Raw genomic sequence first — 16,070 nt, forward strand, 5'->3', positions numbered from 1 at the left:
CATCTTGACTGTGACTTGATCCTCCGCAACCTCCAAATATTGACTCTAATGAACATGCAATGCCTGCCCCTGCTGATAATGCAGTTAATGCTCCAAATGCTATTAAGCCAGCTCCTCTCTTGTTTCTATTAGCTGAGTAATTCCTCATTGTTTTAGTTGATCCCATCGTTTCGAAAAGTTCTTCCTGAAGTTCCTTTATGTCGACTTTGGCTGCTAGTAATTGTTTTTCAACGTGTTTTGAAATTAATTCAAAGTTGAGCGATGTTTCGTTCATTGACATATTTGACAAGTCGCAACCGAATTCGTATTTGCTCCAAGCCTTTGATAATGTTGTTGTAAGATATTTAATTTGCTCGTCAATTGTTTCATTTAGTTTTGGCAAGGGAACCAAAAATTGAACGTTAATAAATTTTTCAGCTAACAAAAGTTTTTGTTGATAAACAAATTCTATGCCGTTGTTCTGATATTCGCAATGACTTGATAAAATATTTGCTGTAACTATTAGACTCAGGTAAACTATGGAAGCCATTTTGAGAGAATATGACAGTGTTTTGGTAGGATTTAAATTTGATCCTTAGGTGGCCAGGCTAAGAATAGTTTATGACCTACTGAGTTTTCATCAAGCCATTTTAATTAGAAATAATATCCTCAAACTATGAGACTTTCCAGAAAATATCTCTGGGCTCTGTTAATAACATCTGTAGGTGATCAGACTTTTTGAATAAATATCCTGCAGTATTAATTTTGTTTTCAAAATAGCTCTAGGATTAGTTTTTCACATTCCAATTGCCAAAAGCCCTCTTGTTTAAGCGTAGCGTGTAACTTTGCTGTTTCGTCGTAGATGTTTAATCAGCGAATTTTAGTGTTTGTTATTGCAGTATTCTAAGAATAGTGTTGGTCTAGACTATGGAAGCCATTTTGAGAGAATATGACAGTGTTTTGGTAGGATTTAAATTTGATCCTTAGGTGGCCAGGCTAAGAATAGTTTATGACCTACTGAGGTGGCCAGGCTTTATTAGACTCAGGTAAACTATGGAAGCCATTTTGAGAGAATATGACAGTGTTTTGGTAGGATTTAAATTTGATCCTTAGGTGGCCAGGCTAAGAATAGTTTATGACCTACTGAGTTTTCATCAAGCCATTTTAATTAGAAATAATATCCTCAAACTATGAGACTTTCAAGAAAATATCTCTGGGCTCTGTTAATAACATCTGTAGGTGATCAGACTTTTTGAATAAATATCCTGCAGTATTAATTTTGTTTTCAAAATAGCTCTAGGATTAGTTTTTCACATTCCAATTGCCAAAAGCCCTCTTGTTTAAGCGTAGCGTGTAACTTTGCTGTTTCGTCGTAGATGTTTAATCAGCGAATTTTAGTGTTTGTTATTGCAGTATTCTAAGAATAGTGTTGGTCTAGACAAGACCTCACCTTGTAACATGTAGTTTGCACAAAAATCCAAATATTTTGTTAATTGATGAATAATACGTCTGTTTTCAGTGTCTTCTGTGTTGTAACGTAAAGTATGGAATTATTTTGAATTCATCACTAATGGTAAGTATGTTTTCAGTTGAAATATGTTTCGTTTCTTTGTCAGCTTCTTTATGTTGGCTTCGGCCTGTAATGAGATTAACGTTGATAAAGAAACAAAAGTTTTGTGTTGCAAAGATGCAACTATATTCTTGGAGTCTGGGGTGGTTGTCTTCACCGCGAATAGCGTGGAGTATCCCTGCGTGTCGGAGGAAGTGGAGTCTTCTGTCTGGCAGTATTTGTGGTTGCTTTCTCTGGCCTGTGTTCTGTGTGTCTGCTGCTGGCCATGTTTAATTGCTGCCCTTTTGTTGTACTTTTGCTAAGTACCTATGAAATTTAATCTTTCAGTGGAACTCAAATTTTCTAGAGGTTTAGTGGTAAACAGCAATATTTTTTTTGTAATAATGAATAATTTTCTTTAAGATAAACTATGCCAAATACACGAAATTTTTCGCTGTCCTTGTATGAAGAAATCAAATTATTTAAGGACAATTTTTATAATGAATCAACTTTACAATCAATCGGCTGGAAACCTGTGCCAATTATTGATGTTCAAGGCGCTTCAAATTGGTGTGATGTTATGACGGAGTTTAATAAGCAAGGTGTCAATAATTTAATAAATAACGGCTGGATGAAATTACCCGTTGCAATAACAAATCACGAGTTATTTAAAATTGATAATTCCTTTCTAAACGATGTGGAGAACATTAGCAATGCTAATCAATTCCGTGAAATTGTTGATAATTATTACACCCTACCTTCAACTGTAATAAACAATTGCCGTGAATCGCGAATTTATCAGACTCATTCATGTCCCGATTTTGATTTAAATGAACATTCGTTTTCTGTAAGTTTTTCTATGTTGATTTATGTACTTTTTCTATTCCTGAATCGTTAACTTTTACTAATTTTGATGCATTGTTTCAATTTAATCCGTATTATACAGATGGTCACGTTGAAACTGGTGGTAAGGATTCAATTTCATATACCCCTGTTGGTGAAAAGTTATTCATAATTTCTAACCGTGGTAAAGAAAGTGTATTGTTAGAAAGGCAACTTAGAAGTGTCAAGAATTTCATTCAATTTGTAAAGAGTGGACCAGATAAATACAAACATTCCATGTACTATTACATTCCAAACAAATCTCATTTCCTTTGCCAGCCTGCTTTATGCGCGCATGCAGTTTTAACCTTCACAACCGGTCCTTCACTTGTCTTGGGTTGGGAAGCAAATAACGTAAATGATACTAGTCGCGCACAAGAAACGCTGAGTAATTATGGAAATGGTTTGCAGAACAATGCCTTCAAAAGTCTAGTTAATATTCATGGCATAAAGGGAGCTGCTGAATGGAGTAGCTTTCGAGATAAACAACATGGAAAGAACAGTGGAATAACTGAACATTTACAATCTTATGCTTCGTCTGGCCAAAATGTAGTTATTACCACTAGTACAAGTAAACGCGGCCGCCCTGCGGGCCCAAGCAAAAATCGTAAACGCAGTTTCTTCCTTCCTGGTCAGAAAGTCAAATATGAAGAAAAACGAAATAAAGAAACAGGTAAAATTTGATATAGGGGAATATGTAAGTGCATATAGGAATATTATGGTGGAAAATTCGATTTTATGCTGTTTAGAAAACCTCCAATTGAGGTTACACCGTGGTGTTGGAAGAGATTGTGCAGCAGTGACTGAACTGCATTTAGTCCATTTCTACCGCGTAGAGAATTTGTGGACTGCAGATCAAACATGTCGGGCTCGAGTTATTCAACAGAGAGAAATTAACCAATTTTCTCAATAAAAGTACGTTTTTATAAAGTTTTATAATTTACGCTGCTAGCACATAAAAGTTGCGATAATGAGAATAGGTTCATTAATTGCACAAAAACCTAGGCTACAATCGTATGCAGGCGGATTTTTCATTTTTTTATTGTAACTCGAGATAATTGAATTTTTGTATGTTTTCCTAATGGAACTTTTGTTGGAAACATGAATAATCAGGGATAATAATGTCGATAACTTTCCTTTCAAAGTGTTAAATGCATAGTTTTGCCGGAGGCAAGTTTGGAATGGTTGGTGTTCATTCAGTGTGCAAAATAGTTAATTGAGGAAAGGAATATATGAACATAGTCGTTTTCAAATTATTCAGTGTTTTATAGAAATAATGTTATAGTAATGAAAATAGGATGAGTATTTGTAAGAAAAACGTCTTAACTAGATTGAAAATGTTGTGTCTGCTTCCTGACACGACCATATTGTGAAACTGTGTTTGCAACTTGTGGTGATGGTTGTTGAACTTGTACTGATACAGTTGTTTGAGCTGGTTTTTGGGCTGTTGTAAGTACAGTTGAATTACTACTACTTGACTGCGCTGCTCTTTCAGCTCTTTTTTCTGCAATTATTTTAGACAAATTTGATACAGGTGCTTTTGGTTCAGATGGGGGAACAATATTTCTAATATTGGTCGATTTTGGACTTGAAATTTCTGAATTTGGTGTTGAATGAACTTGATCGTTTCCAATTGATTCTGGAGTCTTAAAGATTGAATTTGATGATTCAGTACTTGATTGTGTTGCGCTATTAGGAACACTTGATTCAGTTGTTCTTCTTTCTGGAGTGTTTTCGTTTTGTTGCTCATTCAATTTAAGTTGTGGTATTTTTGTTTCGACTTTGGTTACTCTATTTAAATCCCATAGATTATAAAGCATATCTTCTAAACTATTGTCGAAAAGTTCTGGTTCTCGTAATGCTTCAGCCACTAATGGATCTGGAATAAATTGTTTACTGTCAATATTAGTAAGGTCTTTTACTTCAAACTGTGGTATAATAGGTTTTAATCGAACTCTATGGACTATTTGCGGATGGTTGGTATTAACTTTTCTGACTACATAATTGCTTCTGGAAAGAACTTTCTCAATGCGGTATAATCCATTCCATTTACATTGTAAGTTGCTGATTTTCTCGTGTTCGTTAGACAGTTTTGGGCTTAGCATAACACAATAGTCATTTAATTTGAGTGGCACAGCTGCTGCTTTTCTGTCATAGTATTCCTTATACTTATTAAAAGATTTCACAAGTGATTCTTTTGTTTGCCCGAAAAGTGTCATCATTTTGCTCTGCAAATCTGATGTGTAGTCATATTTGCTACTGTGATGATACAATGTTCTGTTGTTAAACCTAATATCTATTGGGTTTATTGGTATTCGACCATGAAAAAGTAGAGTTGGTGGGCAACCAATAGTTGTATGGTAACTAGTATTATGTTGGAATACTGCTAGATCTATGTGCTTATGCCAATCGTGTTGTAATTGATTTTCATAAATCCTTAGATAGCGTTTCAGTGGTCCATGGGATCGTTCAATTACACCAATTGTTTGTGCGTGCTTTACTGTAGCGTGCTCAAGTTTTATTTCTAACATTTCCGTAAGTTCTTGGAGTAATTTTGAAACAAACTGGGTACCTTGATCTGTAACTACTAAAAGCGGAATATATGAATGTCGCATGAACCATTGTACAAGATATTTTGCTACTGTTTCTGCTGAAACTGAAGTTAGTGGTTGCGCAAACATGTATTTTGTGAAAACGTCCATTCCAGTCAAAATATATGAGTATCCACCGCTATGAGGTAATTTTCCTACAATGTCTATTTGAAGCATATCAGCTGGTAGGCTTGTGTTGGAACTAACTGGATTTAATGATGGTGTTAAGTATTTGTGCTGAGGAGATTTTGCTTGCGCACATGTTAAACAGTTGTTAATGTACACTATTAGAAAATCAATGAAGCCTGGAAAATAGTACTTCCTGCGGAATTCACGTACTGTTTTTTGTATTCCCAAGTGTCCCTTCATTTTACTATTGTGAACACGGTACAGTAACTCTGTTCGTAAGTGTTTAGGAACAACCAACTGTTTATGGTAGTTTTGTCCTGTATGATCAAAAAACTTTCTATACAGTATACCATTTTCTAGTATTAAACGGCTAAGGTGTTTGTGGTATTTCTTCAAGTCATACGTTGAATAAGTCGTTTCCGGTTTAATTTTGTTGTGTATCCATGTTTTCACTTTTACTATGTCTGGATCATTACGTTGCTCTTTCTTTCTCAATATTTAGTGGTACTAAGCTTTTACTCAAATCTAATTTATCCAGTGGTTTTCTTCCGAGACTGTACAAATTTGACTACAATGTATTGAACTCAGTTCTGTAATTTCTTCATCAATTTCATCTGTATTTGTAACCGTGATTTCTGGAAGTTTGTAGTGAGTAGGTTCTGACTCGATTTCTTCACTATTATATACAGAGGTTATTGAATTATCTGGTGTATTTGATAACACTTCAATTCGTATTTTGTGTAATGGTATTTGATCTTCTAACTTAAGTTTCATTTTTGTTGCTGGGTTTATGTGTACGCGAGACAAATAATCTGCAGCTGCATTTGCCTTGCCTGGAATATGGCCTAAGACAAAGTTGAATGAAAGCACGTAGTCAACAGCGTTCCAAAGTTTGCCCGGTAGCCGCTTGGCTTGAAAGAAACGTGTTACGCTTTTGTTGTCTGTTAGCACTATAATGGGCTTGGTTGAGACTCCCCATATGTAATGTTCAAACGTTTCAAAAGCATACTGTACACTAAGGAATTCTTTGACATAGATTGAATGTTTTAACTGTGCTGGGGAAAACAAATGTGAACCAAAGGCTACTGGTGCGTAAGATTTTCCTGAGCTGGTATTATTGGGCATAGAGTAATCTTCAATGAGTAATACAAATCCAGCTGCATAGAAGCTTGCGTCACACAAAATAACGAATTGACAGTTTGGTTTTGCCATCTTCAATGACAATGAACACGCATTTTTGAGGTCATCTTTCAGTTTCTCAAGGCTATTATGATGTTCTGATGTTAAAATAAATGTGCTTTCTTTTCGTAGTAGCTTAAAGAACGGTTGCAATTTTTCAGCCAAATTCGGAATAAATTTTTGGAAGTATTGAAGAAAACCAATTAATCTTCTTGTTTGTTTTACAGATTTGGGTGGTTTTACTGTTTTCAGAAATTTTTCTAATTTATCTTTATTTGGTTTAATGCCATCTCCTGTTATGGTATGGCCAAGGAAATTAATTTCAGGTATTCCGAATTCGCATTTTTCGATTGACAATTTGAATCCCAGGCTTTTTATTTTAATAAAAATTTGTTCCAAGTTTTCAATAAGTGCATCTCCATCGATTGCTCCTGAACCTAAATCATCGAAATAAACAAAGCATCTGTCGCTTGCAACGCATGCATGAAGTTGTTTGTTTACACAAGCACTGAAGGCTGTAGGCGATCTGCTTAAGCCTTGCGCAAGTCGCTTGAAAGCAAATGTACGCCCGCCAAAATTAAATGCGAGTAATTGAATACTCAACTCATCTGCCATTTGCATCGAAAAGCAAGCTTGGCTGCAATCCATTTTTGCAAAAATTGATTTACCTGCTAGATGAGCACTGGCATCAGCCATCGTCGGAATAGGAAAATTATGATTCGAGTAGTCATGTCGAAGTAAGTGGTTTATTTTTCTAAGATCAATCAGAATTCGCAGTTTTCCACTCGACTTTCGTTGGGCAAAGATTGGCGAAGAATACTTTGAAAATGGAAGCGTTGTTATGATATCGTAGTATTGCATAAGTGCGAGTTCAATAATTAATTCATCACGTAAATGTATCGGAGTGATCGCATTAGGAGAATATACAGGACGGTTATGCTCAGGCGTTAACTTGACTGGACTGTCGGTGTTTTTCCCTAAATCTAGTCGGTGTCGTGCGAAAATTTTATGATAGCGCACTAGCAGCTCTTCCATTTTTCGTTTTTGGATAATGTTGAATATTGACTTATCCCAACTGAATTTACTTAGGAATTTTTTTCGGCTGGCGTCATTAATGGTTGGGTCAAGCATTTCTTCTTCCCTAAACTTCATTAGAGATTCATAGATTTTTTTCTCTACCCCAATTAATTTTGAAGCGTCTTTACAATTTTCTGGTGTTGGGAACCAAAAACCATCAGTCCTTTCGGAAAAGATTTGTCGACGTAAGTAACTTGATGTTTTAAGATAATTATTTTCGTACTCGTTAGTATTAATCAGACTGCAAAGTGAAGGGTGAATTGGTTTGATAAAAGATGCTTGTTTTGATGTTAGAACCTCAAATTTAGCTACTCTTGTTTTTGCTGTAATTGTGATTTTATTCGGATTGAGATTCATGATTCCAATGTGAGTTCGGCAATTCCCATCTAATATACTAATTGAAGACATTATACAAAGGCCTGACTTACTTTCGAATTGAATTGACGGTTCTATCAGTCACGAAGTATATTCGTAAGCTCTGTCCGGGTTAATCAACTCGCATTCAATAATTTCCTGTTGATTTGGATGTATCGTTGTTTTCGAGACTGTGTGTAAAATCTGCGATTTCGAGAGTTTTTTATTCTTTATTGGCGAAGCTAATGAGATAGTTAGGTCTGGTAAATAAAGTAGACCCTTATAAGGATGTATCACAATATTGTATTTGCGAAAGAATGGAAGGCCAAGTAACATTGAAGTCATATTTTGCAAGATCAAAAATTCTTCTGTAAACTGACAGTTTCCAATAGTTATTTGAATTTGAACACATTTTTCAACACGAACAACTCTTCCATCTGCCATTTTCACTGATTCGGGGAAAGTTTCTGACGATTTGAGGATCTTGCTCGGCTCCTTTTTCAATATCAAATTAAAGAGTTTAATTGGCAGTGCACTTGAAAATGCGCCTGTGTCTAATAAAGCGTTAATGTGGAAAGTATCAAAAATAAGCGGTACATAGAAAAGTTTCTCTCCTTGTAAAGAAATTTTGCCTGTTTTACATGCTGGGACAATAGCCGTTAGATAATGTGGTTGATTCAGTTTTTTGATGGGTTGTATCTGTTGAATGGGATGTTTGTCTCACGTTCCGGTAACGTTTTAAACCAACAGTCACTTCTTTTATGTCCTGGTTGTCCACAGCAGTGGCAGAATAGATTTCCTCTCCCTCGGTAGGAATTTGAAGTTTGATAGCGTTGTGAAGATTGCCAACGATTAATCCAATTACCTCTGTTTTGGTACGGCCGGCTAGCAAATGAGTTTTGCCCGTGATAATCGTTTTTGTTTGGTTGTCCCCTTGAGCGCATGAAGCCCCGATATGGCCTCCTTTGTACAATGCCCCTCGATAATCTTTGCATATTGTTTCCAAGTTCTTTCTGCGTTTTAACTAGTTCGCGATTTGTATCAGCAATTGAATTGAGCGCTTCCGTCATAGGATTTGCTGAGTCATTAACCGAAAGTGCGTTAAATGCTGTACTGGTTGCTTCTTCATCTGGTAGAATGCTTTTTAACGCTAACCTCTTGGAGACAAATGTGTATAGTTCTTGAACTGTCTTTGTATCTGGCTCCATCAATAATTTAAGTCGAAGTTGAGAGGGCATGCCACTTATGAATGCATCACGTATCCTTCTGGATTTCTCCTGTGATCTATCGCCGCCTGTTTGATTTGGAAAAGCTAAATTTGCTAATCTCGTCAGATCTGTTAAATAATCTTCAGGGGTCTCTCTTGATAAGTTGAATTTTCGTTCTTGAAATTTCAACTTGAATAATTCTATCCTGTTTGCACTTAAATATCGATTTTAGAGAGCTTAGATTGCTTTATCGAAAGTGTCCCTGTCTGCCGTTGGTGTTTCCAAAAAGAAAGCTAATGCGCCGCCTGTCAAATGAAGTTTAAGGTAATCCAATTTAGCGTTGTTTGGTACTTGCGCAAGTGAGACTGAGCTTCTGATTTGTTCTTTGAAAGTTCGAAAATCTTCTGTTTCGCCACCAGAAAATGGATTGAGAACTACAGTTTGTCCTGAACTTGTTCCCGTGATGCCTGTTCGAATAGCAATTGTGATGGCCGTAGCCATTGCTGTAACGTCTGCCATATTGTCAGTTGGATAGAAGTAATTTTTTTTTCAAAAAGCAAAGTTTACTTGAATTCGGGGGTGTAAATTAATTATGCAATTTGAATTAGAGGAAAGAATGGATTTAATTTCTGTAAAGTCACTCTCAATTTCAGTTGTATAAAATATATGAATGCCAGGTCGACTGTTGATTTGATAAAATATAAAAATCGCTGTTTCTAAATTATTTATTGAATAAGATAAAATTGGACCAATATCGTTGTGAACATTAACCTTGATATTTTTATCAAGAATATTAAAAGTGTTGAAATTCGAAATATCGAACATATTTAGTCTATCAAAAAATCAGAATGTAAAATAAACATTTTGCGTTTGAAAATTGCTATTCTCTTATTTCTAACTGCTTTTTCCTGTCACCAACTTATATCCGCAATAATAAACAAAATTATTGTTAAGTATCTGATATTATTAAGAATATATTTCAGGTCTTCGGATGTGGTTACTGCAGTTTCCCAAAACAACGAATTCTAATAATCAATTCTCTTCTACATTCCATCTAAACTTTCTTCTTTCAAATTAAACAATATCTTTCTACAACTTCACTTCTTCTAATGCAATCCTTCTAATGGTAAGCTATTCATTCAATAATAATTCATGCATTTTTCCACCAATAAGATTTAACTAAGTTTAAATAAAAATGGCTTAACTTTACATCCAATCAAAGTTTAGACATTACTGACTTGAAATCTCAATAAAATGTAAATAGATTATACAATAGAGCCCCAAGAAACCTCGAATTCTATTAATTATAAAAAATAGCGAGCAAAGATAACCATTTCAGTACATAATGGCGGCTATATAGAAACATAAAACATAAACCGACTAATGTCGAAAGAATTGCTCTCCAAACGACAGGCGAGGCAATTTTATCAGGGGCTGTAGCCCAGATCAATTTTTCTTTATGGGTGCAAAAAACCTGGGATTCGAAACCCTGACCTCCCGATCCCCAGCCACAATCCCTAACCACTGCGCTACAGATCACTTAACTCTCCTATACTGCAACCGATTTTATATTAGCTTTACTTCGGAGCAATTGAGATCACTCAAAAATTCGTGATGTTAAAATATTGAAACCATTCCATTACCACTAGAAACTATGCAGTAATCTATTAATAAAACCTAAATGAGACAGACTCCTTGACGCCTAGGGCTGAAAAACCTCAAACAAAAAAATTTTCAAAAAAAACTGGAAAAAATTGCGGAATAGTATAAAGTTGCGTGCTTTTAGCGAGGAGTTGATCGCGAGTAGCTAGAAACTGGGGGGGGGGGGGTGCACCGGCGTCTGATGGCAGGCAACCAACAGTTCGGTGGGCATAACAGCGCAGGGGGTGGAGGCAATAGTGTGGGGGGTGAACAGTGGAGGGGTCTTCAACCTCTCAGAACCACCCTTCACACCATAAGTATAAGTATAAGTCTCCTAAATAGTTTGAGCTGAAACAGCTGAAAGGCTCTAAGAGCACTTAATGCCCGCTAGGCGCTACCTGTTTATCCCGTTTTTGAAGACGAAAAATCAAATGGTTCAGACAACAAATCGGTCAAGCGAAAAATTGCATTAAAAAGACCGACAGGACTAATATAATTGCTACAAACTTCGTTCGAGAGCAATTAGTAATTGACAGTACTGCTCAGAGATGCTCGGATCATCAAAGCGTAGATTCTTACGGCAAGTAAATTTAAATTTACGTACGGGCTGTGAGGGGAATATGTTGGAGACGGAGGGAGGTATATAGGGTTGTTGTCTACCCATGGCGGGTGCTGTCCAGGTGTAGTTTTATTAAACGGAGTAGTTTCATAACCTAAGTTAGCTTTAAACCATAAATGCAAACGCTGAGTGACATGAAGACAGACAATAATTTCGAATATTAAAAAAAACCAATTTACTTACCCCCTCAATAAAAATTGACACTAAGGGTGGCTTTATTAAATTGGTGGTTAAAACAATTATCAATAAACAGGCAATTACAAGTGAAAAGTACAAAAAAAATACGAATTTCATCTTAAAACAATCGCAAGCCAAATGAACCTCTCAAGCAAAAAAAAATTAAGAAAATGGGAAAGGCATAACAATTATAAAGAAAAATAAGAAGAACTGCAATCCACACTATGGCAACAGGCCTTTCGAGAAAATTCAGTTCACCGTTGCTTTTAGACTAGCATATCTAAATTAGATCAAAAACGATCTAAATTATATCTAGATTAGAAAATCATTTTAAAAATATACAGACAAAGAACGCTCGACTGCACACTGAAAGCCCTATATAACTTCTGGAAAACACTTGTTTGCTCGAGAAACAACTTCAAAGGCTAAGATAACCAAATTGTAAACAAAAGGGTAAGAGTTATTGTCGAGTTTAGAGAGGCGACAACGGGGCGGCAAAACTTGCTAAATGTCTCGAGTGTTTACTAATACACCACTTGAATGAACAACGAAAGAAACGAAAAACAAAACTGAGAGAAAAATTGTTTCATTACCTTTTCAAAATAGGATTTAAATTTTAATTTGATTAAATTTAGAAATTCGAATCTTTGGTTGCTCTAATTTAAGACAACAATGAATTGAAAATTTAAGATAAAATGTCCGTATCCTAACCAATAGCACTTTTCAGTAGCTATATTAACTTTAAAATCCCAATGGTATGATAAAAAATATACCCCACTACTCAATTTTCTTTTTGAATTTTAAACAAACTATTTTCACGGGTCATATGGAAATACCAGATTAATTCCACAACTCCATCATAATAATGGTTCACTTTCATATTCATAGATCCATTATTTGAAAACACTGTAGAAATACCCAAAAGCGGAGGTCAAATGTGCCATGCCTAATAAGGTAGGTAAGGAGCGCGCACTCCTGTTTCATGAAGAATTTGTAATCAAGAACAAAAAGAGCGCGATACCATTTCTGACATAGTCTTATAGCCAACTACAAAGCAATAACTTGATAATGAAAAACACTTAAATCTAACATAAACCGACTAATGTCGGAAGAATTGTTCTCGAACGACAGGCGGGGGGGGGGGGAACATTCGACCCCGCCGGGACGAACCATTGACCTCCTTTTCCATAAACAAATGCACTGCCCACTCGGCTATCAGACCCTCGTTTACGCTAAGCTGCGACCGACTATATATTAGAAACAAGCTTTACTTCGGAGTGAGAAAAATGGAGATCACTCAAAAATAAAGAACGAAAGCGTGAAAAAGTCACGGGAAGTCAAAAAATGTTCTAGAAGAAAAGCGCAAAAAGGTCAAACAAATAAATTTGAATAAGACCACGTTTACAACAATTGCTAAGAGCTTCGTTCAAGAGCAATTTATGGCTAATATCCGACATGTCATATCTGAGAATCCCCAAAAAGATGTTATCAGAATTTTTTGGAAAGAGAACCAGTTTTGCTCTTTTCAGGTAACTTTTAGTTATAAACTGTCACAAACTAAAATAAACGCAGCAAAACTACTTAAAGTGATTGAGAACAATATTGACTACGTGACCTTATATATAAAGACCACGAGCAAAGAGTAGGCATAAAAATAGCTTCAAATATCGTTTGAAGGCAAATAACTTCGAAATATTAATTTCAACAAAACTATAAATATAACCGACTAACGTCGGGCGAATTGCTCTCAAACGACCGGCGAGCGGTCGGATTGGATTCGTCAGTAACCAGCCACAGTTTACTGAGGCTAGCCTTAGTTTAAATGAAGGGGCGTCAGATGAGCGCAGCGGTTGGGGGGCAAAAATCTGGGGGAGGGGGATGGGGGCAACAGTGGGGGTAACGATGAGAGGGGGTCTTTGGCTGCACGGGGCCCTTACGGTCTGAACGGTATGGAGGGGTGAAGTGAGGGGGGTGCTGATGTGAGAAGGGTGGTGGCCACCCTCAAACAACCGCCCGTCACATCATAAGTATAAGTTTCCAAAACAGTTTCTGTGAATCGCATACTTGAAGAGTAGTGAGCTGAGAGATATTAATGCCCACTGGAGCAACCTATTTATACAGTTTTTGAGTAAGAAAAGTCACATTCGTCAGACAAAGTCAAGCAAAAATCTCAGAAAAAAAGGACCAAAATCGCAGAACAGGACTAATATAATTGTTGCTTTGTATGAAAACAATTACAAAATATCAGAAAGGAAGACAAAGAGCAGTCTCAAAGTAATAACTTGCGGCAGTGTACAATTACTAACTTCTGCTGTTGAAGCTAATTTAACCTTTTTCAATTAACTGCAAATATATTCTACCTGTACAGATGTCAAAATCGCACATAACTCTAAAAACGATAGACCACGAAAAATGCTACAGTACTACAAAGCTAACAAAAATGCGTCAGTTACAAACTGAACAACTAAAAACATGAATAACGCCGGGCGAACCATTCTCAAAAGACTGGTGAGCGAGGGGCTTCGCCAGTAGCTAGCTGCGGCTTAGGAGGCTAGCTTTAGCTTAACTGCCAGGTGTTGTCAACATGGTGAGGGCTGTGTGTGATTTGTGCGGATGAGAAGAACCACCCTACACATCACCAACATATGTCTCAAAGCGGTGTTTGTATCACCAACATATGTCTCAAAGCATTGTTTCGGTGACTCGCATACTAAGATACTTGTGAGAGGTAGGGTTCTAAGAAATCTTAATGCCCCCCGGAAATAACCTGTCTATCCCGTTTTTCTGGACGAAAAAAGTCAGACAAAACAAATTATCAGACGAAGTCGGTAGTACACAGTACAAAAAGTCGGTAGTACAAAAAAATAGCATGAAAAGACCAGCAGGACGAGTATAATTGCTACATAATTCGTTTCAGAGCAATTAATTAACAAAACTTCTACCAATAGAAATAACTTTCTCGAGCTTTTTCTTTTGTTCGAGTCGATTCCACCTAAAAAACAAAAATGAACAAAAAAATTTTAATGAAATAGCCAAAAAGGGGGCTATATCAATCTTCTAGTTAAAAAAAAATCCTAGTTGTTTTCCGAGAGCTCGCAATAAAAAACTTGCCTGAATAAAAAGTTTTTGTGAACCCAGGTTTATACACAAGATAAGCTCCAAGAGAAATTCTAAGCGACTTAATTTCCTCCTAGCTTTAACAGTTCACCCTATTTTCGAGGACGAAATGTCAAAGAGTTCAGACGAAAAATTTACCGGACGAAAAGTTGCTTACAAAAAGACCTTACCTCGGGATTATAACAAAATTTTTTCGATGTTGAAAATTTCTCTACCGGTCAGGGCTAACATTACATGAAGTGACAGAACCTTTACCAACCTTCGGCTATAATGTCCTCAATTTGACATGTTGTTGCGCCTACCACCATCGGTTTCCCCAGCAACGCTTTAAACGCACTCGACTTTTTCTTCATCTTTTTCTCACAATTAATATCTTCAGGCAACCAACTGCACTTTCTTCACACAATAAACCAGCCGCTTGAAGCAGTGTTGATAAGATTTAAACAACCGTGTTTTAAAACAACAACTCGAACCCTCTAAAATTGATTCTGCCAAAATTTCCCGTAAATTCTCTCCAAGCCGATTGCTTTCAGTTGGTAATAAACTGCGTTATATTCCTAGGAACTCTTAAATCGATTGTTCAACTTCAAAATCTTGCAATTTAAAGTCAAACTTTGATCGATAATCTTGAATTTCGCTCTTGAACTCAATTTAATCGCTTCTCTGCAAATTGTAAGCTGAAAGGTCGTATTTCATCAGCGCGTTTTGCCAAATTACGCTAAACTAACTCAAAAGAACTAACAAGATACATTCAAGATCTGAAAAAAATGATATGGAATCAGTTTGTAAACGATAACATATGCTGTTATTCACGGACTTTCCTTGTAAATAATAAATATCTGTCAACTTCAAAGCAAGTGAATAATTAATCTTAATTCTTCCACTGTCGATCAAAAAGGGATAGAACTTCAAATGACTGCCTATTTTACGATGCAAAGAGACGTTTAGTCTGAATAAAAGAAAAAATGTGTTTCAAAACTTGAACTCGAATAGAGTGTATATATGCATTTGAATGTGCGTTTGGTGTGATTTACTAATTAACAAAATACATAGAAGTCGTATTCTAAGCACCTTCAATAGCAATTGATGAAATTGGTAACTACGATCGATAAAAAGAATAAAATAATCCGTTAAACTAATTAGGGAGGAAAACTTCGTCTCAGTTTTTGATCATTCAATTAGATACAATAAAATGAAGCAATAAATTGGTTAATATTTACTGTATTTATTCAACAGGAATGTCACAGTTTTAATCTACACAATCAGATACATTAGCACACATTGCATTTGACTGTTTTAGTTTACATTTGTTACTTTTCCTGAAAGTCTTGAGTACGGATCTTTTCTTCGAGTAAAAATTAGACAAATACAATTTCTTACCAACAAAGTTGTCAAACAGAAATTGATTAAACGCACAATAGTCCTTTTAAGAACTTTAAACTGCTTTTTTCCTAGAAAAAACATAACCGACTAAACGTCGGAAGAATTGCTCTTGAACGACTAGTGGGAGCTCTAATCAATTGCAGCCTGCTTCAGTCGGGGGGGGGGGGGGGGGGGGAGGGGAGTAT

At 36.1% G+C, this 16,070-nt stretch overlaps 2 protein-coding genes across 2 annotated transcripts in view; both read right to left on the reverse strand.

Moving 5' to 3' along the window:
• The window catches only part of LOC142345571 (uncharacterized), a 56,450-nt gene extending 41,194 nt beyond the window's left edge, over nt 1-15,256 (reverse strand). Inside the window, exon 1 of the mRNA XM_075397674.1 lies at nt 14,762-15,256. Within this exon, the coding sequence (XP_075253789.1) occupies nt 14,762-14,855 (94 nt within the window). The 5' untranslated portion in view covers nt 14,856-15,256. The remainder of the gene's footprint in view (nt 1-14,761) is intronic.
• Nucleotides 1-16,070, reverse strand: part of LOC142345572 (dynein regulatory complex protein 9-like) — a 216,791-nt gene that overhangs the window by 115,546 nt on the left and 85,175 nt on the right. The window lies entirely within an intron of this gene.

Source organism: Convolutriloba macropyga, chromosome 9 (genome assembly GCF_964194025.1).
Source record: "Convolutriloba macropyga chromosome 9, txConMacr16.3, whole genome shotgun sequence".
Taxonomy (NCBI): domain Eukaryota; kingdom Metazoa; phylum Xenacoelomorpha; order Acoela; family Convolutidae; genus Convolutriloba; species Convolutriloba macropyga.